Source organism: Pezoporus flaviventris, unplaced genomic scaffold (genome assembly GCF_033815535.1).
Source record: "Pezoporus flaviventris isolate CSIRO_AGI_PZ_B2104156 unplaced genomic scaffold, CSIRO_AGI_Pfla_v1 ptg000036l, whole genome shotgun sequence".
NCBI lineage: Eukaryota > Metazoa > Chordata > Aves > Psittaciformes > Psittacidae > Pezoporus > Pezoporus flaviventris.
In genome coordinates, this window is record NW_026892584.1 from 13,345,811 (window position 1) to 13,372,652 (window position 26,842).

General features: G+C 47.0%; 1 protein-coding gene across 1 annotated transcript in view; it reads left to right on the forward strand.

Annotated features, from left to right (window-relative positions):
- Positions 1 to 1,083: 1,083 nt before the first annotated feature.
- Positions 1,084 to 26,842, forward strand: part of SLC25A22 (solute carrier family 25 member 22) — a 36,504-nt gene continuing 10,745 nt past the window's right edge. The window contains exons 1-6 of the mRNA XM_061463149.1: positions 1,084 to 1,198; positions 5,331 to 5,456; positions 8,441 to 8,496; positions 14,220 to 14,310; positions 24,084 to 24,202; positions 25,857 to 26,028. Of these exons, the coding sequence (XP_061319133.1) occupies positions 1,179 to 1,198; positions 5,331 to 5,456; positions 8,441 to 8,496; positions 14,220 to 14,310; positions 24,084 to 24,202; positions 25,857 to 26,028 (584 nt within the window). The 5' untranslated portion in view covers positions 1,084 to 1,178. The remainder of the gene's footprint in view (positions 1,199 to 5,330; positions 5,457 to 8,440; positions 8,497 to 14,219; positions 14,311 to 24,083; positions 24,203 to 25,856; positions 26,029 to 26,842) is intronic.

A 26,842-nucleotide genomic window follows, 5' to 3' on the forward strand; every position in this document is an offset into this window, starting at 1 on the left:
CATACCTGTTTGTACCATCACCAGCTTTTGACACTTACATTCTCAGGAATGCCTCTGGCCCCAGGTTGCATCTCCAGAGCAGAAGTGTCAGCCTGAGAGCCGCACTGCTGGATGCGAGATCCTGTGTGGCTTAGGAAATCTGCAACTAAGGGGCAAATTGCATTCCAGAGGCAAAGGGCAAATGTATCTCCTCTGCTTCTGGCTCACCACCCAGATGTCATCTGGAAGGGGAGAAGGAGGAGAGTGGCTGGGTGCTGCTGAGATGCCTGAAGAAAGCATGGGGCAGCTGATTCCCAGATTGGAGGTGAAGAGGAGACAAAGATGCCTCCACAAATCTGAAGGTTGTGTCTGCTTCTGAAATTTTCTCCAGCATCCAGATTTCTTTGTATGGTGACTTCTACCAGCTCTTGATAAACAGTAGCAAATAGGAGTCTTAGGATGGTTTTTTGCTGACTTGGAACTTCAGTGCTGTGCCAATAGGCACTGAGCTGAAAGGAATGGTCCAAAGGTCAAAGTTCAGTAGCCTCGGGAGGGTGAGGCTCTGCTTAAAGACAATGTTGGCACAAGACTGAGGATGGGCTGTTGTTTCGGGCTGGAAAGTAAAGGAAGGATTGTAACCACTGGAGGAGCAGGTTTTTGAAGATTGTTCTCTGGTGCCAGCACATGTGTTGGAGGGAAGTTGTGAACAGGCCTTGCAATAGCATGTAATTATCTTGGGATGGCTGGGTGGACCTACAGAAGGCTGTTGATCTGTGCAGTGCAGTTTGAAATGCTCCCTGGAGTTGGAGAGATGGGTACTGCTGTGCTGGATGCTGGACAGAGCTCGTGCACTGCCTGGCTGCTGCCCTTCCTCATGTGCTGGTGGAGCCTGATGACTCTGGCAACTCTTTCCTTCCTATGTGCTTCTATATTTATACACACACACATATTTATAAGGCTTGCTGGGAAGTTATGTCTCCTCTCCAAGAGAGCAGGTGCTTCCTTAAGTCATTTGTTCCTCAGCTGGCTTCACCCTGCAGCTGCCCAGTAGGACCTGAGCTTCTGGAAGAGTAAGTGTCTCAACTTTGTCTCCTTGGTGTCTTTCTCTCCTTTCCCAGGAAGAAACTGAATTGAAAAAGAAGTTGAGGAACGATTTGAAGGAACAGATTCATTTTTTAACAAGATCAAGTTTGAATTAAATGGCTGATAAACAGATCAGGTAATTTTAAAAAATGTTTGGGTTGGTGGTTGTGATTTGCATTTTTCTTTTAAAATCTTTCAATCGCTTTTGTGATACAGGAGGTTGGAGGAGATCACCTGTTCATTTCTTCTGACCTTAAACAGTTCTGATTTCTTCTCTGCTCCTTTCATACCTGCTTTTTTGTAACCTTCTCTTATTTTTCTGTCTTTGCCATGTTGTCACATTTCTGCTTTATTCAGGTCTCTTTTCTCACTGCCTTTTTCTTTCTACCCTCTCCCTTTACCCTGCACAAGTCTGTTCGGTTTTGCTTCCTTTTTCAAAGGTCAGTTTGACCTGCTGACTTCAGTTTGCTGACGTCAGGGGAGCAAAGCCAGCTCCCTGACCAGCAAGGATGCAGTGCTTGTAATGACAAAGTCCACATAGATGCAGCCTTTTGCCCCTCTTCTAAAGCCAGTCAATGCTTGAGTGATCGCAGGATCATGAAGTACCAACAATAATTATCGACACTTAAGTGTGCAGCAGGAACTTAAGAGCATTGGTCCTTGCATATGCAAAGGCTGGATATAAGTCCTTCCTGGAGATGAATTGGGATGCATTTTCTGGAAAGATAGAGTTGTACCCTTAGGTTCTTAAGAGCTGTGTTAGGTTGATCTGCACAGTCCTGCATGTGGTTTAGCTTTCTGCTGCTTGAGTAGCTGCTTTAGTTAAATGACTCTTACATGCTGTGGGATTCTTGTGGGGGTTTTTTGTGGTCCTCTTCTAACATCTACTTTTCCAGGTTACCAGCTCAGGACAGAAAGTGGTCAGTGGGTGAATGAAATCTGGTGACAGATGGCCAGGACTTGGCAATGCCTGAATCCTGCAGGCAAGAGGGCTGCCCCTTCTTAGTGCTTACTATGATAAGGATATCTTTCTGCATGCCTGCCTTCTGCAAAGGAAAGCAATCCTGAGCTGTGCTGATAACAAGACAGCATTGTGGAGTGTTTATTTGCTCATCATGCTGCCCAGTCTAGAGAGTACTTGACACACTTTCTCATACACCCATGAAGGGCATGCTGAGATTCACCTCCATGGAGCCTGATGAGTGTATGTCCCCGACAGCCGTGGAAGACTAAAAGGACCACCTGTCCATGGCCATTTGAAGCTTAGTATTTTGAAGGAAGGGAAGACACGTCCTCCAAGATCTCCCCCATCCCCTCCAATATGCTCTCAGCAGTGTAAACAGGACCTTGCTGGCTACAGGGACTAGGTAAAAGGGCTGAGGAGGAGCACTAGAACTGGGATGCCTTCTTGTATTAAACTGAGAAAACAGCTTTATTTGTATGCTCGCCTGTGTTGTCGCTGCTACACTAAGCCCTGTGCACCTTGGTAGCGAGAGGCAGCAGCTGTGCAGAAGCTAAATAGGACAGAGAGACAAAGCACAGTGGATTCTTGCCTCATGAGAGAGCAGGGAACACTGACATGAAAAGTGGGATGACTTAGTCATAAGGGAAGAAGCTTTTGATTCAGGTACAGTGCCCTCTATTGCAGATTCTTTGTGCCCAAAATCCCGTAGTTCTCCCGCTTAGGTTATCTCTTCCATCTAGGTGACTACAAGTCTACAGTGGTCACAGGCAGCTGAGCCAAGGAGATGTGTTTAAGGTTGGAGGATCTACTGAACCCCTGTTCCCTTGCAGCATGCATCTGTCACCCCTTAGCAAGATGAGACTGATACCAAAAGACTAAAATCCACAGCAGCAGTTTGCTGCAAGGTAAGATCAAGGGCACTGCATTTCAGCAGCAGTGCATGTGGAACTTGATCTCAGCATCTCACCAGACACTGCTGCACAGTCCATCTGTGATGGTCTCCCTCTACAGTGTGGTTGGGGGAACCTGGATAGTTGGTTTTAGGTGTGATGTGGGTGTTGAGCAAGGGTTTCTCACCTGCAGAGTGAAAGGCTTTCTGCAGCTCCCATTGCCCAAATGTTTGGTTTGCCTGGGCACACCAGGTTATTTCCTCATTTTCTGGGGTCTGTGCTGAAATTGAGGAATCTTTGGCACTTACGGTGCCAGCAGACAAGATGTTTGCCAAGTGTCTCTGCCTTGCTCCCACCTGATACAAACCCTGTGATGATTTCACTGTTGGAACAGGTTTGAAAGAGGCAGGTGTCTGTGGGCCCAGGTGTTTCAGGGACACTTAGAGAAGAGAAGACAGTGCTGAGGCTGAAATGGGGCACTGATTGTGCTTTGAAGTCTGTGACCTGCCAGCAGTGACTTCAGAGCTGAATTTGGGGATGCTGATGTGATCCTGTCTTGAGACACCCTCCTTCCCAGAGGTGTCTCCATCTTGACATGCTTTTATCTGGTCTCTAACCTCCTCTTTCAGTATGACTGTGGGTTAAGTAAGGAGCGTGCCATGATATGAAGCTCACTGTTTGGAATTTTCCCATGTCCTGAGAAGCTGAGCATAGGAGTTTGCAGGCAAATCTGTTCCTTTCTCAGACTGTGGTGCAGAGATCCCTGAGGCAACAGAGTCTCGAGCTGGTGAGATCTTGCAGTCTGGCCCTGTGTTGAGCTCATGCACTGATTTGGGCCTGCCTTCCTAATGTACTGTGCTTGATTTAATCTCAGTCAGCACAGTCTTGTTTGGGGGTGTGGGCTGAGCTCAGGTTTGTCCGTCTGTCTTTGGCACCTCTTCTTCCAGCTGTGCCAGCCCTGGGGCCATGTGTGCATGCTATATTGGTGCAGGTGTTGAGGAGGAAAGAGCTCTGGCTGCAGAGAGCAGAGGCTGAACAGAGTTTCCTGGGGTGTCAAGGTCATGCACTTGTGGCCTAAGACTTTTTTTTCTTTTCCTACCCCTCTTTTGTTTGCTTTCTTCAGGGAGACCTCAAGTTGAAACCCTGAGTCATAGAATCAGAGAATAGTTAGGGTTGGACAGGACCTTAAGATCATCAAGTTCCAACCCCCCTTGCCTGGAGCTGAGGGGCAGCTCTTTCAGTATGGCTGCTTATTGATCCTTTCGGCAGTGCTGCTGGGTGGAATGTGTTTGCAGAGCTTCACCCCACTATGCCATGGCCGGCCTTGCCACTGCGGCTTCCGATGGGTAATGCAGTCTGTGTCCCCATCCAAAGCATCATGTCACTGTCATGAGAGGCAGCATGCCACTTCCTGCCATGGGGGGCCTCAGCCTTGCTGACTCCCAGCTGCAATCTAGGACTGCCATCAGTTTAATATCCGACACGTCCTGTGTTCAAGGAGCCATATCCTCTGCTTTATTGGAGGGAGCTGAGTCAAACAGGCTTCCTCTGTCTCTGTGTGTAGTGGTTTGTCAAGCATAAAAGTGCTGGACACTCTTTGTAATAGAATTTGCTGGAAACCCATATTTAGGTGATCTGGCTTTCAGTCAGCACCACTTGCAGGAATTCCCTGTGAGAACACAAAGGCGAGCAGAAAAGACCCCCCCATTTTGGAAGCACAGGGAGCCAGCCAGGTTTTGACTTCCCTGAGAGGTATGAGCTCATGTCTCTGTGTCTGCAGCCATGCAGGCTGCTGGTCTGGTGGTTTTGTTGTGCTGTTGGTTTGTGTGTGTTCCCCTGGCCCTGGGCGGTGGGTCTGGAAACAGTTTCCTGGAGCTGCAGCCGTCTGCTCCTCAGCTGCCAGCTGGGCGCTTCTGGGCTCACTCCCACATGATGGTAGCAGCTGATATGTCATGAACCTCTCATTAGATGCGTATCTGATTGTGGTGCTAAAAAGCATTTGCAAGTAAACCTTCTGGGTTGGGTGCCGTCAGGCCCTAACTCAAGTTGGTTTATGTTGTGAGATGGTTCAGCAGTCTTCTTTTCTCCTCTAGGAACAACAGAAACCCTTGGGTCCTGGCGAACAGGGTTTTTTCATGTTTTTAGTGATGTGTAGCTTAGCTGTTTGCCTCCACTCCACTACTCAGTGGTTTGTCCTGATGCTAAATGCTGCTTTCCCATCTTCCCACCTGTGAACAGCAGGAGCCAAGCTTTGCCTTGAGAGCTCCCTTCGTGCTATGGGAGGAGGATAGCCTTGTCACACAGAGATGTGTTAACTCTTGTCATCCAGAAGAGCTCCATTCTTTCCTCTTTCCCTCCTCTGACATTATCCCAGTGCTAAGAAATCTGTTTCTCTATGCCTCTTCCCCTTACAGTTTACCTGCCAAGCTGATCAATGGAGGGATAGCTGGGCTGATCGGGGTCACCTGTGTATTTCCCATTGACCTGGCAAAAACTCGCCTGCAGAACCAGCAGAATGGCCAGCGTCTGTACACCAGCATGTGAGTACCCCTGCATGGGCAGCATCCCTTGGGGCTTCCAGCAGGGAGGCTTTCCACTTTGTTACCTCTTTCAAGTGAGTTCAGCATTTCTAGGAACTGGGCTCTCCTCAGAAAAGACGGGACAATCTTGAACCAAGCTGTGCTAGGGCAGATAAAGCAAATAAAGCAGCTGTTCAAGCTGTAGAGCCCAGCAGGTGAGATCTCTGCAGAGGGCACATCTCTATCCCTTGCTTTAGGGATGGCATGATCATTGCTGTCAGGGCACAGGACCAAAACACAAGGAGACAATTTGTTTCTCTGCTGGGCCATAGTTGAGTGCATGAGGGAATTTCTACCTCTCTTCTGTTTCCATCACTTTCTTATTGCAGGTCCTTCATTTGCTGTGTCAGTTTTAAAAAGAGGAAGCAGTCACTTGTTCCCAGTCTAGAGCACTGCATACAGACCTTTTGAAGGCTCAAAGGTTGACACATGCTGTAGTTATCCAGCAGTCCTGAGTCCAAAATAATCAAGTGCAGTGGGAGAAGGAGGCATAAATACATACGGCCTGCCAAATTCACCTGGGATTTGTGTGGGATGCCTAGGGCTTTGTGTCTGCTGTGGGAATGTGAACCACACTCAGCACAAGATGCTTTATTGTAGGAACCAGAGTCAGGCCTTAGTTTTCCAAAAGTACTGGTGTCACTGAGGGGGGAGAAGGGACTGGGACTGACAAGTTTTGTCTCGTCCTCCTGCCACTGTGTTTGAAAGTAGTGTTACCAGTATTTTCCTCTTTCCTGCCCAGAAGAATTTTAGGCAGACTGAGAATAGGAAGGAAATGCTCTGTATGTTGATGGTTTGAGTCTCCGTGCCTCCTTGCTGTGGCTGACAACATGCAATTATGCATGAGCTTAGGCTGTAGGCTCTGGCATGTCACGGTGACTGTTGTTTCCCTTGACAGTTACAGCCCTCTCTGCTCCCTGCACTGTGTACAGGCATGCTGGCAGAATGCAGCCCCCTGTCTTGCCTTGCCTCTCCTTTTTGTTTTGTCCTGTGCCTGCTGCAGCTGCCGATTGCCTCTCCTCCCTGAGGATCACTTCTCTCCCTGGCAACAGGAACAGGAGTTTGGGCAGGATGTGGGGTCCCCTTAGGAGGGCATGCCAGGATCCTTCTCTCTGGAGGGGGGCTCAGTAGGGGAGAGGCTTTTAACCTCCAGGAGTCAAGTGCAGATCTGGTCCCTAGCCAGGAGTTGTTGTGGTATGAGGTGCCATTAAGGAATACACAGGATTTAACTTGTATATTTGAGCTGGCTCCTCCTGAGAATCTGCAACAAAGCTTGGATATGAATGCTCTAGCCCCCTTATCATCCTCATGGCTCTCCTCTGGACTTGCTGCAACAGTTCCATGTTCTTCTTATGTTGAGGACACCAGAACTACACACAGTGCTCCAAATGGGGTCTCACGAGAGCAGAGTAGAGGGACAGGATCGCCTCCTTCGACCTGCTGGTCATGCTCCTTTTGATGCAGCCCAGGATACGGTTGGTTTCTGGGCTGTGAGTGCACACTGAGGCCAGTTCATGTTCATTTTCTCATCGACCAGCACCCCCAAGTCCTCTTCAGGGCTGCTCTAAATCTCTTCTCTGCCAGCCTGTAGCTGTGCCTGGCATTCCCCTGGCCCAGATGTAGGACCTTGCACTTGGGTTGGTTGAACTTTATGAGGTTGGCATTGGCCACCTTTCAAGCGTGTCAAGGTCCCTCTGGATGGCATTCCTTCCCTCCAGCCTATCAGCCGAACCACACAGCTTGGTGTCACCAGCAAACTTGCTGAGGGTGTGCTCAATCCTGCTGTCCTTGTTGCTCACAAAGATGTTGAACAGGATCAGTCTCAACACCAACCCTGAGGGACACCACTCGTTACTCCATTTGGGCATTGAGCCATTGACTGCAACTCTCTGCATGCAGCCATCCAGCCAGTTCTTTATCCATCGAGTGGTCTGTCCATTAAATCCATGTCTCTCCAATGTAGACACAAGGATGGCATGCAGGAGGACAGTGTCAGACACTTTGCACAAGTCCAGGTAGACCATGCTCTGCCCATATCCGTCAGTTCTGTAGCCCAGATAACATGCGGTACCCTAGAACAGCCTTGACCCAAGTAGGCCATAATGCCCTCAATGGAACTCTTATTTCCTTCTCTCTCACGTCAGCACTACTACAAAGCAGAGATAAAGTTTACTCCTTGTGTTCCCAAACCTCTGCAGCTGTGGTCTAGAGAGGGAAACACTGCCAGGGGGTCTCCACTGCCTTCCTGAACTGTGCCTCTAGACTTGTTAGGTGTGTGTCTGTGATTTTGAAAAGTCTTCAGTTTTCCCAATTGCAGCAAATGTAGTTGAACAAAGCAACAGTTTTCCCCTTGGAATGCACCTCCACGGCACTCTGCCTCACTCTCCCCAGGACAAGAGCTTGAGTGCTCTCTGCCTGCTGTGGGACCTGATGTATTAAAAGTAAGTGCTTTAATCTTCATGGGAGATCACAGATGACTGAGTGTTTGGGTCATCTAGTGCTTGTGTCAGATTTCACAGAGTAAATCAAGAAAGTCAGCACTGGGCACTGGGGGTTTTGCCCCCCTCCTCCCCTTTTTTCCCTTCCAGAACTGGCTTTAAAATCATGTGCATGGGGATCTGCTTGTTGAAGCATCTCGTGCACATTTGCCACAGGGGACCCTGGATAGACAGCCCTTGCAGTGACAGTTTTCCCTTTGTGTTTCTAGAAAGCAGACAGCGCATGCAGGGTGAGGCGGGGGTTTCAAAGCCCCAGTGAATTAGGGGCTAAAGTTTGACTGGGGCCTGAACAATGGTGCATTCAGAGGCTGACGTCGTTCTTTTCTCAGCTCAGGGTTTTGCTGACAGATCAGAAATGAAAATCACTCCAAGAGATTTGTTTTGTTTTTCTCTGCTGTCAACCACCTTTGAGCCCCTGTAGTTTATCTATCTCTGTTTTGTCCGCAGGTCTGACTGCCTCATTAAAACAATTAGGTCGGAAGGCTACTTTGGCATGTACAGAGGTAAGTAAAGCTGAGTCAGGCATGGCGCATATTTTGTGGTTGAAGCACTTGTGCATAAGTGGGAGGAAAAGCGCATGTTCTCAGGCTTACAAAGCAATAACCTAGCAATATCATAAGATGTTGAAAGGTGCATCTGTTTCTGAAAATAAACTCCTTCATGCTAGCTGTCTGCTGAGCTCTCCACCGTTGAGTACTTGAGTCCTCTCCATGGCTGTTTTGGTGTTAAACCTTACCATTTACTGAAGTTAATCTTTACGAGCAGTTTAAGTGAAGCTGCTGGGCTTTGTTTCAGGACTGTGTGTGTGTGTTTCCCAGTTTGGGCATAGTAACTTTTGTCAGAGGGGCAGTAGCAAACCTTTTGAAGTGTCTTTTTTTGTGGTTGGTGATTCAATTTATGTCAAAGCCCACCACTAACATGGTCAGGCGTGCTGTCCCATCTCATTGACAAGGTATCTCCAAAACTAGCTGTCTCTCAAGCACGCCTGAGTGCTTTGTTCAAGTATTAAGATAGATAAGCTGCAATTAAAAAAAGCTAACCTTTCTCCAGAAAGAAACTCCCTTGGGGTGATAAGAAAATCAGAGGTTTGCTCATGGTAGAGCTTCAGGTGTTTGGTTGTTGTATGCTAACCTGCTAGCAATCTCCTGGCTCTGTGGCTTAGACTGTCTGTTGCAGGAGTGAGTTCCTCAGCTAACATTGTACCTTTTCGAGTTTAAACACAAAGTCACTGAAAGTTTTTGAAGATTTTGAGGAGAGGGGAACAGCAGGCCAAATTCTGACTTTACTCGTAGGAGAGGAAAATGTGGAATATTTTCTTGGCTTTTGGCACAGTCCAGCTGGCTTAACACTGAGCTCTGGTTCATTTTATATACTTGTATTCAATTGCCTGAATATGCCTTTTTTTTTTTTCCTCTGAGGCATTCTGATAGCATTCTTTGTGGCACCCATTCGCTTGTAAAGCCTGATTAAAGTAGTGCTTCGATTAACTGAGTCCCTGCTCTTTGTTATTTCAAGTGGGAGTCCAGAGATGCTGGTACCTTGCTGTTGGCGTCTCTTGCCACTTCTTCCATAGCTCCTCAGGAGTCACAGCCGCTGCCGCCAGCCAGCCTGGGAGCTGGTGCTGGCTGTTGAGGCAGTGTTTCTTGCCCAACTTGCTGGTGGGCGTTTTGGGGGAGTGCAGTGGATGCTGGGGATGGATTGGCTGCTTCATTCCAGCTTTCGTGGGAGCAGGAAACAAGACAAATAACCCCGAGGAACCCTGGCAAGGTCTTTCTTCAGTGCTAGCAGTGACATGCTCCCCTTTGATTTTTCCCAGAAGCTGGCTGCCTCTGTTCCTAGCTGGGAACAGAGCCTACATTAACTTTGGGTGTAAATATGCAGTGGCAGGCTGATTGGCGGGGAGCAGAAGGAAAAAGCGGGTCTTGGAAACTTACAGATGAGACTGTAGGTACTTGGGTACAGGGTACTTGGGAGAGACAGATCAGTCCTGTAAGGTGTAGGGTGCTGGAGGAAATGTGTATCTCCAGGCCACTTTTCACTCCCAAGCGGAAGTCTCAAAGGGTGCAGTGGGTTTTGCATAGCTATTGCTTTTCCAAGCCATAATGAGTCTGGTCAGCTTGGTCCATGTCCCACTAACTTTGTACCTCTCTGTTCAGGGAGCTGAGAGTGGCTTGGATTTACCTGTCACCTTCTAGGATTAAATGGGGAGCTGGTTTTAGGAAAGGGCTTCTGTCAATACCTCCAGAAATTCATAGATATCTCACAGTGGCCAGGGTGCAAAGGTGAGTCCTCCAAGTACAGCAGTCCCAGTTCTGTGCCTCAGTTCTGTGAGCTGACATTAGCAGCCCTTCCCTCCCTCCTGGGGAGAGGATAGGTGAATAAAATACATCCAATATTCATGAAGAATGTGTGAGTAATTTTCTTGGAAGAAGGTAAAGAGACAGCTCAGACTTGCAGGCAGGGGAAGATGGAAATCAAGACTGTGGATTGGTTCCTGCTCCCTCAGTCTGTCCCATTTCCCCAGCAGAAGCTAGGGGTGACTCATAAGCTCTTATTTGCAGCCTTTAAGCTGAAATTGGGAGGATTATATGTTAATGTGCTGAAGTGCCACCTGCCATGCCCCATGGAGGAGTCACAACTGCGTCAGTCTTCCCCACAGGGTGCTTGGCCTCAGTTGGACGACAGAAAGGGTCTGCTTGGGTGCAGCCATTCCCACTGTGTGGTTCCAGGTCTCCCTCACCTGTCAATCAAAGCTCCTCAGTATAGAGGAGAGGCTTGAGCTAGTAGGATACTTTTTTGCAAATCATTTCTTAAGCGGGGGTATGTAGGCAGACAGTCCTTGCTCTCTATGAGTAGCCGTAGTGAATTGTGTGATGCGTAAGGCAGTCCCAGTATTTCTCCCAAGCTACAGGAATTCTTACATTTGCTTGGTGGAGGAAAAATAGTGTTTTTTCTCGTGGTTTTTTTTCCATAACATTTAGGTAGGAACAGTGCCGCAAAGCTGAGTGGTGCTGTCTAGCCCTGTCTGTGCTCAGGGGACAACAGCATGCTGCCTTCAGGCATGATGCCAAGCAAGTGAATCCATGGTGCCTGTGGGCTCCTGGACCATGTGGACATCAGTGGAAAGGTACGTTGGAGAGGTCCACTGTTTCCTGCTACAGTCCATGCAGAAGCCACTTACAGGTCCCAGCAGGCATCCTGGAAGTCCCACTGCTATTTGCAGACCAGCTGTTTAGTCTAGCTGGCAAGTCAAAGGCCTAAATGAGGCTGGGGAAATGCCCTTTGCTGTTGGTGACATTTGGAGGGTAGCTACAGTTCAGCTACCATAGTGTGGCAGCCTTCCCCAGCCTCTGCTAATAATACCTTCCATATTGCACCAGTGCCATGCTGGGTATGAATCAGTCCTGCTGTTGTGGAGGTTGCTGGTGGCATATATGCCTTTTATGAGAAATGTGTGTTAATAACGGAACCCAAGGCTTGGTGAGAAGAGGGCACTTAACGAGTTCAGTTGGCAAACAGCTGGTTTTGACTGTATTTTATTTTATTCTTTGTAGTACTTCTGTACTTCTTTGCAAAATATTTTCTGTTTTTTAATGGTAGTAATTTACTTTTGCAACCTGTTTGTGTGTCATTGCTTCTGGTACCTGTAGTGTTGCCTATAGGCCAAGGTTAGCTTTAGTTAGGGAAATAGTCATTGGCATAGTGAGAATTGAAGAGCTAGGAGATTTAGAAAATGCCATGGAAAGCATATAGCCAGCAGCTGGAGTATCTGATTTCTCCTCCTCCAGTGAATTGAAGCTGTTACAGATTATTGAGGACAGGGATTATCCATTCTCTGCTAAGGAGCTTACTGAAAATATCAAAGATGTAGGAGAAAACCCAGGTTCATTAACTTTCCTCTGTATGTTGGGTGTTATTGCCCTCTATATTATTTGCAGTTGAAGGAGGAGCTACTGTGAAAGCCTCTTGGCTCCTGGAGGAGGTCAGCACATGGAAGCGTACCTCTTGCTTACCTTTCTTCCTTGATGTTTTGGAGTTTGTTTGTTCTTTCAGTGAACCGTTTGCCCTGGTGTTAGATTAGCAGGTTTATTCTTCTCTCTTTTTCTCCTTGTTTTGCCAAGGAAATGGTTATTCATGCTGCATGGCAGTTATATACTGGTGTTTTACCTTCTAGCCATTAGGAGTGGGGTTGAAGCTGTCTTCAAGTGCATTTCCAGGAAACACTTCATGGGTAGCCACTTCCACATAAAAATCGGGCTTCATGGATTTGCTTTGTAGATGCTGATGTGATTGACATTAAAAGTGGAGATAGAGCATGTGGGTCATGTCTGTGTGGCTTCTCATCACATGCAAGAGTCTTGGCAGGGGCATATGATGTGTAGGAAGCACATCAAACTGAAGCAGTGCAGTCACTGGTACACTTTGAAGTCTGCAAAATCTCTGGAGTATGAGAGGGCTACCCTGCTCCCTGGGTAGGTAATTTGGCTCCTGTAGAAGATGATGGCATTTGCTGGGTGTCATGGCCAGTGTGGAATGGATGCACTGATTTGATTTGCTGCGAGGCAGGGTTACTCTGTTTTCTGTGAAATCTGAACATGGCAGTTGGAAGAGGGGGAGATGTGTTGGGCTGCACAGCCCTGCATGGCAAAGTTGTCTGTTTTCTTGTGCTATTTCCCACATGTTGGAGATGTGTCCTTTGAGGAGAGGATGTGGAGCCAAGGTTTCTCATGTCTCGGTCCCAGTTGTACTGGTCCCAGAAGTCCCAGCTGCAGTTTTGCTACCTAATCTGAGGAAAGTTCTCCCAAACCCGTTGTATTTCCATGTCTAATTTAGGAGTTCTTTAACATTTGGGGGGGGGGGGGGGAGGGGAGTCCATCCTGAGGGTCAGAAGACTGAGTTGCCTTTCTTTAGGTGTGTTGAGCCCGCACAGCTCCTGTCAACTCAGGTTCAGAGCTTCTGAAGATTAATCCCAAGTGTTCAAAGCCTAGTGGAAGTGCAGGCTTCCCTGCTTCTTTTTGGAAAACAGAGGTTTGGGGCAAGTTGTTTAAATCTCTGCCATAAGCATAATGGCAAAAGGTATATGCTAGCTTTTCTGTTTGTCCTTGCAAAGATATTCATAGGCCATTAGGAAGTCTCCAGTAAAGCTGCTCTGGGGGCATTAGAACTCGGAATGCTTCAGTGCAGGCAAAGAGAGCTTGCAGTCATCCACTGGAAGACCTTTTGAGCTATAAGATCTAAAGGAAGGAGAAGATTCTGGAGTGTGTTAATACAGTGCTGCAAAACCTAGTATGTTCAGAAGGGACTGACCCTCTCCTCACCACGTGTTTTTGAGGACAGCTTGAAAGCTGCCTCCCAGCTGCTGTGTTGCACTAATACTGGTGTCCATGGCCCACAGCAGCCTGCCAGGCCACGCAGACCTTTCATTGTGGCAGGCACAATACAGGAATTTGCTCCTGACAAAGGGGCAACCCAGCGGGAGCTGGTGGTGAAGCCAAGGCTTGTCTACACTCCAGGTACCCCAGCAAGCCTTGCCATGGTGCTCAGAGGGGAATTTCTGCACCCTTCAGTTTGTGGTGGACAAAAAGCCACTTTTCAGCTGTGGCTGTTCTGAGGGTGACACCCAGTGGTGATATGCAAGGGTTGATCTAGAGCTGGCTGACTTCCATGCAGATGAGCCAGCTGACTAACCAGCCTCTAGGTCTTTCAGTGGCTCTGCCTTTTCTTGGCTGCCCGGTAAGCAAATTGATCTGCTTTTGGTGGTAGTGGTGCAGGAGCACTAGCAAAAACATGGGCTGTGGGGCTTTCACTTCTCGGCCGCAAAATATTTGTAAGGGAGTTGGGAATGGTCATTAAATCAACTTACACTCCTTTCCTGAAGGTCTGATCTGCATCCTTCTGGATTCTTAGGAATGCATACTTGGATGAGAGAAGAGGATGCATGTTTGCATGGTGGAGAGGTAGTACTGAAGCTAAAGAAATTACAAAAAGCATTGCAAATGGAGTAGAAACACATCAGAGGATGTTTTGAAAAACCCAAGGTGTGGGGAGGCAGAAATGCTATTAATTTCCAGGGGTGTTTCATGCTTCCTAACCCCTTTGGTGCTTTGGGAGCTCTCCTTCCTAAGTCCTTGGTTTTGAGCTGGAGTTACAAGTATTCTTGAAAGATCCAGTTAATGGTTCTTTTATTCTTGTTCTCCAATGGCCTTTTCCTCTTTTCCTTGCTCAGGGGCTGCAGTGAACTTGACTCTGGTTACACCAGAAAAGGCCATCAAACTGGCAGCCAATGACTTCTTCCGGCACCACCTCTCCAAGGACGGGTGAGTAGGGGGTGCAGACCCTTCATGTTCAACTTAAAAGACAAGTCTGGTGAAGGTGTCAGGGCAAAGGTCAAATGGGGTGATGTGACAACTGAAATACGACTGAACCTTGAATGGCTCAGCTGGTGATTCCATTTGGGCTAAGGATGTAATGTCTAAAATGGGAAGTGAAAAGCATTCCACTGGATGACTGCTTTTTATTCAAGCTTCTAAAAATAGTCTCAGATCTAAGCCAAGGCTAGCAGGTCCAGAATTTGTAGGCAAAATACTTGAGAGGAGCCCACTGGCACTGATCACTGAAACAGCTGGTGGGAGGACCCTTATTTTCAGCATCCTATTGGATTCTGTTACGCTCTTTCTGGCTTGAACAGATGGCAAGGTCAAGTTCTGTAGACCCCAAACTTAGTGTCTTTCTTGTCCTTTTGTAGCTTGAAAACAATTTTAGAGAAGTAGTGAACCTGAATTGATAAAGGGCACTTGCAGTGTTGCCCAGCAGCTGACCTGCAAATAAATGCTGAAGGAATAAAATTATCTGCTTAGCTTGCAAGTGGTGGTTAGTTCATATGAATTAAATGTGAGTATATCCTGGTTTCATCTGGTATAGAGTAAATTGTCTACCTAGTAGCTTGTACAGTGCTTTAGTGTGAGAATAATGTTGACAACACACTGATGTTTTAGTTTTTGCTAAGTAGTGCCTACCCTACATCCAGGACTTTTCAGTCTCTCATGCTCTGCCAGTGAGGAGGGACACAGGAAGCCAGGAGGGAGCAGAGACAGGACCCCTGACCCAAACTAGCCAAAGAGATATTCATACCACAGCACATCATGCTCAGTATATAAACTGGAGGGAGTTAGCCAGGAGGGGCCGATCTCTGCTCGGTAGATTGGCTGAGCATCAGTTAGTTGTATTGTGCATCACTTGTGTTTCCCAAGTTTTATTCCTCTTCTTCTTTTTTTCCTATTATTATTGTTATTATTTCTATTCTTACTATGTTTCACATTATTTCAATTATTGGATTGTTCTTACCTCAACCTGTGGGGTTTTGCCACCTTCTGATTCTCCTCCCTGTTGCACTTGTGGGGTGAGCAAGTGGCTGTGTGGTGCTTAGTTGTTGACTGGGTTTAAACCACAACAGAGTAAATGACTCTAACTGAGCAGCTGAGAGGAGATAGACCCTGAATGTTTAATGTTATTTTCACCAAGACATTTTCTCTGCAATTTGGAGAACACTTGTGTCTCCCTTCAGACAGAGACTTCTCTGCAGAGACAGCCGGTGAATGGCACTGTCTCCAGTTCTCAGTGACAGTAGTTAGAAAACAGCCTGCTTGGGATATGATCCTCACTCACTGAAAACACTGAGCTCTGCCGCAATTACTTGATTTAACAGCTTCCCATAACGTACCACATCAGTCTCCACTGCTGGAGATGAGTGGCTGAACAACGTCAGTGGAGATTGTGGACTGACACAGGTTGGGGATCTAGTTTTTTCATGTACCTAACTTTTTTTGTTCTGGAGTCTTTTAAAGTAGCAGCTACCATATGTCTGTGTGACTCATCAGCTTGCAGCTGCTTGTGATTTTTCTGTCTCTTCAAATAGTGTCTGTTCTGTGCTCTGCTCAGACAGTGGGAGGTAACAATGTCCTCGTTGCGCCTCACTTCTACCAAGTGGTGGGTGTGATCCCTGCAGCAGACAACACGGTGGGCCTTGGCATACTGCAGTAAACAGGAGCACAGCTAGCCCTTTGCCACCACATATAAGGTGAGATGGTACTGGAAAGACAAAGCTTAGTTGATGGTACTGGAAAGACAAAGCTGCCTCTCCTTGTACCACCACTGAGAGAGTGGCCCATGAAAGAGAGCAGACCACCATGACAATGTATTGGTGTTATGTGAGAACAATTACTGCTGTGATGTTTCAGCCATTAAAACATGACATGTTCTGCTCCATGAGACATATAGACTTCCTCATGGAACAAATGTGTGTGTTGGCCTCTCAGTGCTGAGACAGGCTTTGAGCAAGTGTTTGGGTAAGTGGGATGCAGCTGAGGTCTTCACCCAGGCATCTTCCAGTTTGACTTCTGGGTTCCTGGCTGATCCACACATGCCATAGATGATGTGCTGTGCTCGATTCAGAATAAAGGGGAGAAAGAATTTTGGCAAGACTAAGACACGCTGTTCTCCTAAAACATGCACTGATGGGACTGGCACTACAGTGACCTGGAGCAGGAGCGTGATACCACTCAGGTAGTCAGGACATTAAGCATTAAGCATTCTTTACTCCTTTAGGGAAAAGAAAGGTTGGGCCACGGTTAGATGACAAAAGCTATACAGCATGTGGAGTCAGTCACTCATCTCATTCATCTACTATGAGGGGCTCACATGAATGAAATCTTGTCAGCTCTGCTTATGAGGGTAGACAGCATGAGCTGGACAGAGAGGCAGAGCCTCTCTGCGGTACTGCTGTGAAAGATGGTTTGAGGTGTTTCTGAGTAGAAATGTCAGTCCAAGATGTGATGCAAAAGAAAGCGCCTTGCAGGCTGGCTGTGGCTGGCATAGGCTGTGAACCTATGATCTAGCTGGAAGTTTTGGTGCATATTGTGACCTTGCTTAGTACATTGGGAGCAGGGGGTGATGGAAAAGGCCATGACATTACCAGTGGGGATAGGTGCCCTTAGAAACTGTAGGGCAGCTGCTTATTTTTGAATCATTTTTCTTCGTGCTAGGGAAATCGCAGGCCTGGAGATGGAGAATGTAACTTGCTGGAAGGGTTGTGCCTGACCATGCTGCAGTCATTGCATGTTGCCTTTGGCAGTTCACAAGATCTTCTATTGTTGCACATGACAAATAGAAGTGATGGCGAGGGGCCATTTAATTGACACACGAAGCTGTGTCCCCCCTAAGGGTTTGCCTTGCTTTTACCCTCTTTCCAAGCTGTTTGCAGTCTGCCAGTTTCTCCCTTGAGATGCTTCTGTCCCCTCCTCCTCAATTGTCTCTGTAAGACGGGGCAGGATTAGCAGTGCTGGAATCCAAACTCATCTCCTAGCCAGGGCAAAACTGGGTACATACCTGCTAGCACATCACAAGGCTGGGCCACCTATTTCGCAACTCCAGTCAAAACCTAGGTATGAATAACAAAAGAGTGCAGGGTTAGAAAGGTGAAGATTCAGGATGCCTGGCATGTCAATGTGGTTTAATTTCTGGATGTGTAATTGCAACAGTGAAGGTGTTATATGGTGTAAAGTGCAGCTGACGGAGTTAAGCTCAGTGTAAGGCTGGTGTCTTTTTTTTTTTATGCTGAGCTACCAAGATTTTGGTAGCTCCACAAATAGCTCCACTAAAGTGCTGTTTGCACAAGACAGACTATCTGCTATACATTCACTGTATGGTGTGCTCTTAGGCCAGCATCCCAAAGGATGCTCTGGTGCTTTTCTGACTCAGAGCTGCAAAAGGCTTCTAGACATTCTGACATTGAATGCCTTTGAAGCTAAGCTTCTAGCACTTGATTTCCTTGAAATGTGTTGCCTGGATTGGAGATCCTTGTCTGATAAAACATGCATGTTTTATCTGTATTTGCTAATTAAAATATGCTGAGTATGTCCTGCATGTGCAAGTGGAAGAAGGACCAGAGAGTGTGGTAAGTACAGCATAACCCAAAATAGCCTCAAGTTACACAACAACTTCTAGTGTGCATTTTTTTAATCCTTTTTAAAACTTACGAGTTGAAATGAACTTGCTTTTAAACTGTTAGGAAAAAAAAAGAAGTGGCATAAAGTGTGTTTTCAAAAGGCCAGACTGAAAACAACATCTGTGGCGTAGGAAGCTCCTGGCTGCAAATTGCTGGAAGAGTATCTTGGGGATGATTCTATGTATCACAACAGGTGTGTGCTAGATTCCCTTTTCCCTGGCCATGCTCTAGGATGCTGCTAGAGGTAGAGTAGTGGGGCAGTAGGACCTCACATGGGACTTCGTGCCCTTTTGGTGCACCAATCTCTCAGTCTGAAGATGTGTATTCCTGCATATCTCTCTATCCTGGGACCAGCTTGGGGGGACATTTCTGCTCATGCAATGCTTTTCCTCTCTTTTTGGTGCAGGAAGAATGTGCTCACAGGCTAGGGGAGTGGGTTTCTGCTTCTTTACCTGTTTCTGTTTTGATGTCAAGACCATTATGACAACTTACTTCCACAGCTTCTTCTTTTATGAGGAAACAAGACTGTGTTGGTCCTCCCAAGCTGTCCTGATCATTTAGGAACAAGGGAGGCATGAGCAAGTTGTATGAGTGCAGAAACCCCCTTGCTATGCCTTGGAGAAAAGGAGGAAAAACAAAATACTGAAAAACATGAAGGGCACCCCATGATCCTGATTGAGAAAGGCAATAAAGGTCAAATATTATCCTGTAATGACTTTGGCCTGAGGGCCTCTGCGATTCCCAAAAGAAGTAGAAGAGGTGACCCACAGAAAAGTCTTCAGCCAAGTCCTGGTTCTTGTGGTGCTCTGTGCTGGATAGACTGTATGGCTGGGGAAGGCAGGATATAAGAGAAGGGGAAACTTCAAACCTTTAGGCAGCTGGAAACAGATGGGATTTTTTTCTTTTCTCTAGATTTCTGAAGCTGAATGTGTTGAGAGACCCAAAATCTCACAACTACTGTTAAAATAGCAGCAGCTTTGTTGTCCAAAGCAGAGGACGTAAGGAGTCACTAGGGGTAGGTGAAGCACTTAGGTATAAAGCTAACAAAGCAATTCAAATCAGTAGTACACCAGCGTGCATTTGTTGAGTTTTGGGTGCTCAGTTTGTGAGGCCTCGTTGACCGATGTAAGTATTGACTACTTTCTATGTCCTCATTTGAATTTGGGTGCAAAACACTTGATAAAAACGAATTCCTTTAAAGTGTCCTACAAGATTTCATGTTTATTTCCAAAGCGTGGATGCCAGACAGTTGTTGTGTTTGGCATGTGTTCCAGGTTTTGTGGGCATTTTTCAGGTTCTCGGTTAAGTACTCGGCATTGGCTGTGGTAAAAAGTGTCTCATGGCTTCTTATAAAAGCAATTTCTTGCTCATAAAAACTCTCAAGTGTCCCTGGATAAGTTTGCTGCTGCTCTTCTCCAAGGCTTGTTATACCCTTATATCTCCTGTCCTGTTCAGTTTTGACCTTCACTTTGTTTGCTGTTCTGCAGTAAAGGCTGGAAATCTGCTGACTTAGCAGCTTGGATTCCTAGGAAGACCAGGACAGTTGTGTTAATGGTGTCTTTGCTGATGCCAGCGGATTTTCTTACTTTCTCTTTCCCCCTGCCTTGTAGCTTTTTGTAGAGATAAGAAATAGCCAACTGTAATCCTGAGACAATGAAGGCACTTTTCCCATGCAGATGGGGAGACTGGAGCTTGTTCTCTATTGTCTTCACAGCTGATGCATCTCCCCAGAGCTCCTTCCTTCATCTGCTCCTCTTTCAGCCTCTCTGAAAAAAAATTCAGCCCATCATGTATTTAGGTAGCCATTGCACAGCCTGGTTGATCCTTGAGTTGCTGAATACTCAGGCTATAAAGTGAGGCTCTCTATAGGAAGGAGGGAGCATGCTGCTTGTCCTGGTGCTGAGCTGCTGTGTTACCTTGCAGCCACTGTGCTTAAGTCTTTCCCTGGGCCGGAACCCTTGTGAGCCAAGGCAGCCTCTCTTGTAGTTACCCACTGGATGTATGGGCGTTTCTTAACGCAGATAACCTTCATCCAACCCACTGGGACTTTAGGTGGGGGAATCCAGCCCTTCCCCTAGAGAAAGAGCCAGTTCAGAGCTGATAATCTCATTATGACTATTCAGGGATAGCTACTAGGGGTGTGTGGGACTTTTATTTAGCGTACAGGTTCAGGGAATTGCAGTGGGTTGAAGTTCATCAAAGCCAGAAAGTAAATGCACTTATAACTGTTAATCTAGAGGGAGCTAGAGATGGGCTGTTTGATCGCAGAATACACCCATGAAAGGAGCATTGCTCTTGTCTCCATTCCAGGTGCATGTCTTGGGACAAAACACGGGTTATATCCATGTTCAGCATGCCCCAGTTGTGTTGCCCTGTCCATTGTTCACTTCCACAGACATTTGTATTGGAACAAAACACTTGGGATCTCCTGCCAGAGCAAACCTGATCTAACGGGTGCAGGCACAAAGTCACCTTCCTCTTGGCTTAGTCCAAATGGCAACACAGAGCAGCCAGAGGTAGGTTGTACCATACCTGGAGAAACATCTGCCAGAGCTGGTGGCATTACTTTGAGGTGGATCTGTCCCACATCAGCGCTTTGTTTTGTTTGCCTGAGGCATGTTTTGCTGACAGATTGCCCTCCCTTTGAAGGACACCTCCCGTGTGTTGGTCCCCTAATCCATACCAAAGACCCACTGTTTAAATTGTTTGAAAGCACCTTGCTCTCTCTGGTTTGAAACTTTTGGGGAGCTTCTACAATCTGTTGGGTTGACAGATGTTGTGGTTTAACCCAGTTGGCAGCTTGGCCTCATGCAGCCCCTCGCCCACTTCTGCCACACAGTGGGATGGGGCGAGAATCAGAAAAGTGAGACAACTCGTGGGTTGAGATAAGACAGATATAATTACTTCTAATACGTAAAGTAAGAGCTGCACACAAGCAAAACAAACCAAGGAATCCGTTTACCGCTTGCCATCAACAGGCAGGTGTTCAGCCATGTCCAGGAAATTGGGGCTCCATCACGCGTAATGGTTGCCTGAGGAGACAAACATCATCATTCTGGATATTTCCCCTCGTCTTCCCACAGCTTTAGATGCTGATCATGACACCACATAGTCAGGCATATCCCTTTGGTCAGTTGGGGTCAGCTGTCCCAGCTGTGCCCCCTCCCAACTCCTTGTGCACCCCCAGCCTACTCACTGGTGGGGTGGTGTGAGGAGCAGAAAAGCCTTAACTCTGTGTAAGTACTGCTAAGCAGTAACTAAAACTTCCCTGTATTATCAACATTTTTTTTCTGCACAAATCCAAAACATCACCCCATAGGAGCTACTGTGGGGAAAATTAACTCTATCCCAGCCAAAGCCAGCACAAGAGATCAGAAGGAGATGCAATTTTGTGAGTGAGGAAGCTGGGGACAGTAGCCTCTTCGGTAGCAGATAAAAACATGGCTTTATGTGGATGTTTCCTTAGGTCAGGGATTTCCTGTCTTTGGAAATCTTGTCAGCCTTATTCTTGAATGGCTGGTTTATGGAAATGGTCCAGTGAGCTCATACACAGACAACATTTTTCAGAAACTCAAAAAAAAATCCTGATTTATTTCCATGTGACATCAATGTTCCAATGATTTCAGAAATCCTGACTTTGGAGTGATGTGTTGCTCTTGAAAAACTTTTATAAGCCTGTAGTTCCTGCTTTTTGACTTTATTATTTTTCAGCTGTAGTTTGAAATTCTCATTTAGATCAAGCATGAATCTTCTACCCCTTGACATTGTTAATTTGTCACTAATTATTACGTGTTAGTTTAAAAAGTGGAACAACTGATTTTTGCCAGTGTGCAATTTGGGGGTATTGTGTGTATGTTGTATTTAACACCCTCTTGCTATGGTAAAAGATGGTTTCTGCATTTGTAGGGCCAGCTTCTTCTGTTGTTGCAGCTTTTGAAGTTAGTTGAGATGCGCCAGTTTTTAAACTACTAAGGATAAGACCTGCGATGCCTTAAATATTTAACCCCCTTTGTTATCTAGAGATGAACCATTTTCAAACTTGTTTTATGTGCAGACTGGTGGTGTTTTGCAAAGGGAGTTTGACCCTTGTATGGCAATGGGTGAGAAAAGATGTGCTTACTTTGGGCTGTTTTTTTAAATTGGACTCCTTGCAGTTCCCAGGATATGCAAACCAAAAGCTGCAAGCCCTTGTTCTAGATGCTTTTGATGTACCTGTTTGACATCTCTATAATACACCCATGCACATAAATCCTTTGCTGGGTCACACTGCCATAGCTTAATAGAGTTCAGTCAAGGCAGGCTGACTTTTGTTGGTTGGCATAATGGTCCACAGATGAACACATAGGGCAAATCTTCCTGATCTTATGAACTGTGTATCAAAGCAGTTGCCCCGGCTGAAAGCTAGGATGCTCCACAGCTCTTGCTGAAGCGGAAGTTGCCCTGCTGTGCTGTAGAGGGAGACTGGCAGCCGGCTCCTTTGGTTTTGGCCACCTCGAGGACGTCTGGATTTGCACACCCTTGCATACCCTCCAGGAGAGATTGCTGCACACACTTCAGTGGCCCCATGGATAACTCCAACGGAGGGGTTGTTCTTTGCAGCTTCTCATCTATGGGGTGATTTGGAAATGGGAGACTGTGAAATGTTTCTCCCTTCAGCATCACAGAAGAGCTCTATATTTAGTCCCTGGTAATCTCTGATGTGGCTCTGTGCCTCTAATCCCTTACTCCAATATCCTCCCTGGAAAAGATGAGAAGTGCAGAAATTGGTCTGGCTGATGTGGTTGGGTCAGCAGGATTACAGTGCATCTCCCCTCCCTTTCCTATAGGGCTGGCTTTGAAACTTCTCTGCTGGCCCACAGTGCCACAGCTGTGCTGTGTGTGCATATGGAACCCCTGGTAAGGTAGTATGACTTGACCCTATTCCTTTTGCAAGGGAACAGAGTATACCATTGTGGGACTGTTTCTGCCATAGCATGTGACTTGCTTTGAGTAGGTTAAGATGAGGTATTGCCACAGGAGCGGGGCTGGAGGGAGTAAAAATAGTACTTGCATTTAAAACAGAAGAAGAGGAGGCTGTTTCCCTCTGTCTGTGCGATCTATATATGCTGCTTTTTCCTCCCTTTTTAGAAAAGAGCAGGTCAGAGGCACTTTTTTTAATCAAGTCTGTGTTTTCTGGTGCCAAGGGGTGAGATTTTTTTTAACAGGGTGAAAACTCATCAGTTTCTAAAAATTGAAGCTTTCTGAGCATTTACATCCTAAATTCCATTCTCTAGTCTTAGCCAGGCTGTTCCATGGCTTTGATATGGAGGGAGCTATGAAATGCTGCATTTTGTTAGGCAAGAACATGTTGCTGATAATCGCTGCTCTCTAGCACAGAGGATGCACAAAGCTGCAGTGATGGGGGTCCATCCCATCCCTCATCCCTCGGGCAGGACCAGTTTAATACAAAAGCTACTTTTTCATGTTTGGGAAGGCTGATGAGGTAAAGAAGGTCCTAAACACAGGGCAGCTGCCTCCCTGACTCTCATGTTTGCTGTTTATTTATTTTGCTTTTGTCAAAGAACTCCAAAGCAGCAACTGGGGTATTTTCCCTTCTTGCCATTTGATTTGTTTGTTTGTTTTGGGGGATGTTGACAATGTTTAGAGGACTAGGCTGGCAGAAGGAAAGCTGCTTATCCCTCCTAATTCTCAGGTCCTCTGCTGCCCCTTGAAGTGATGAAATTTCTAAAGGCTGTGCCCTGACCGGGGCAATGCTGTCCTGGAAGAGAGCTGCAGTTCTCTCACTGGGCATGGAGAGGGTTGTGTGTTCCCTTCTGGGACTGTTCCAGCTGGGCTTGTGGCTTTTTCTCAGTGTTCTGTTTCTGGTGACAAAATGGATCTCTTCTTCCAGAACAGGTGATGGTGGCAGAGATTCCAGGTCTGGGCTATGCTGACCTGTCAAGCCTAGAAGGTTCTCCTTTCCCCTGAGCTGCCTCTCCTATAACCCCCAGGGTCAGAGATGTGCCTGAGCCCCTGCTCGGGGAGCTGCCGCAGTGTTGTTCCAGGCCACCTACTCTGACTGACTCTTTCTCTCTTTTCTTGGGGCAGGAAGAAGCTGACACTGCTGAGGGAGATGCTGGCGGGCTGCGGCGCAGGTACCTGCCAGGTGATTGTCACCACTCCCATGGAGATGCTCAAAATCCAGCTGCAGGATGCAGGGCGAATTGGTACGTGGGCTTCTCTTCCCTGGGTGCTGAGCAGCTTTGGGAAAAGGGCTGGGACAGGACTCTCAAGGCAGAAGGGGAGGTAATGAGTGGAGAAAACCCTTTGCCTTGCACCTGCTCTCCTAAGTCAAAGGTATCTCAGGCTGTAGTAGAAGTTTCTCCTCCTCTTCCCACCTTACTTTCCCCCACCCTTTGTTCATCTGGCTTTGCAGAAGCCCTTATAGTTGTAAAAGGTGATGATTTTTTTTTTTTGGTCAAAACAGTAGCTTTGGCAAGTGAAACAGTAAATACTGAGGTGGATGGAAAGAGACAGGAGAGACGACTGGGTGATCAGCTTGCAGGTGTTTGAAACTTGTTAGTTACTGTGCATCCAAGAGGGGATTAGCATCTTCCAGTGCTTTTCCTGTGGCAGTTCCTCCATCTTCATGTTTTCTGATGTCTGTTCTCTCTTGTGCCTCCTTGTAGCACCTCCCTAACAGCTTCCCAATGGGATGTGTCCTTTCCAAATTACTTGTCTCCCCTCTTACTCTTTTTTTTTCCTCTTCCTGACAAAAGCAGCAGATTTTGTAAATAAAGTAAATACAAGAGTAAATAAAATTCTCCCAACGCACTGGATTTGGAAGACGTTTAGGGTCAGGCTGTGGGGGCTGTGGACAGGAGCTGGCAGCCAGAGACAGGAGGGAGTGTGAGCTTTTTGTCTGAAGCTGGGGGGCATTTCTGGTGAGAATGGAAACAAGGGTCTGACATGGGGTCTCTGGAGCAAAGGGCTGTTTGCTGTCACCTTTCCAGAGGTCAGCTGGGTGGGGTATTGCCTTGTTCCCCAGGAGTCCCTGTGTGACACCATCAGATACCATGTTTGTGGCCCTTCCTGGAAAATGGGCGAATTTGTCCTTTAATCTCTCTTTGATGTGGCATTCCTGAATAATCACGGATTTATTTTTTCTGTCTTTGCTGTTTTTAATGCAGACCTTATCCTCTTTGTGTGTATTATTTTAAAATGTTCGAAGGAATTAAGCTGTGGTTTCAGGGTTCAGAAGAGGTTTTTGCTGCTGTGAACAGCCTGTTCCCTATGCGGCAAGAGGCCTGTGGTGAGATGGTGGTAGCCAGCGGTTTGCCTGCAGGTTGATGTGCTCTCCATCTTCTGGCCAAAGAGCAGAAATGCATCAGCGTGAAAAGGCTGGGGAAACCAGATTGAGTTTATAAACGTGGCTGGGGAGCTCCCGGCTTAATGATTGCTTTCAAGAGAAGGAAGCAAAGAGCAAAACTGTTGAACCTCTCTTGTTTATGAATATCTTTAGTTTGTCCTGCTGGGGGCTCGGGGACGTAGTTGGAAGCAGGTACCATCCTCTGCCTGCTCATGGCATTTCCTTTTCTCTGCACTGTGGAAGTCGTGTGTGACAGGCTGCTCCTGCTTAGGTAAAACCAGTCAGTAGCAGAGTACAGTGGGCAGTGTTGTGTGGCAGCAGCTAGCTCCCACACTGGGACAGGCTGAGGGAGATGGGCTGAGTGGGAGCAAAAGTTTTCAGGGCACCTGGCTGGCCTCAGTCTGTATGCTTGATGTGCCAGTCTGCCTCTTCCTCCTCATCCCATGGCACCGGGCAGCAAGAGACTGTTGTTGAGCATCTTGCAGACCACTTCTCTCTCTGCTCCTCCCCAGCGGCACAGAAGAAGCTGATGGCAGCACAGGCCCAACTCTCTTCTTCCTCTGCGACGAGGGTGGCAGAGCCAGTGGTGGAAACACGCACCACAGCAACACAGATAACAAGGGAGCTGCTGCGGAGCAAAGGCATCGCAGGACTCTACAAAGGCCTGGGAGCCACACTGCTAAGGTAGGATAGAATCATAGAATAGTTAGAGATGGAAAGTACCTTAAGATCACCCAGTTTCAAACCCCCTGCCATGGGCAGGGATACCCCACGCTAAACCGTGTCACCCAAGGCTCTGTCCAACCTAGCCTTGAACCCCTCCAGGGATGTAGCATTCACAACTTCCCTGGGCAACCCATTCCAGTGCCTCACCACCCTCACAGTAAAGAACTTCCTCCTTACATCCAATCTAAACTTCCCCTGTTTAAGTTTTAACCCATAACCCATTACCCCTTGTACTGTCGCTACAGTCCCTAATGAAGAGTCCTTCCCCGACATCCTTGTAGGCCCCCTTCAGATACTGGAAGGATGACATGGGTTTGAGCGCAGCAGTGTTCCCCGTCTTGAACCTAAAGCACCAGCCATCCAGGGGAAGAGCCTGCAAAGGGGCTTTGCTTCATGGGTGTGGGTTTGATTTGGTTTAGTTTCAGTGTGCAGGTTTTGCATACTAATGAAGGGAAGGTCAGGGAAGCGAGGGGGGCTACCTTTTTGTTCCAGGAAGATTTAATTCTGCTTCTTTCTTTGGGAGGTTTTATTTTATTCCCACATGGCCCGTATTTTAACAATGTAGAGAAGTCCTTGTGAGCTATTGAATCAGAACTGTCAGCCTGAGTCTCCAGAGTGCAAAACATGTTCTGGCCCATGGAGCATGTTGAATGCAAGGATCTGTATCTGCTCTGACACTCTTTACCCTTTCACAGAGTGACTTTCCTCTTACTAAAGGCAGAGCTAAAGCAAGGCTCAGTGGATGGGGCAGGATGCAATCCTCTTGATATAA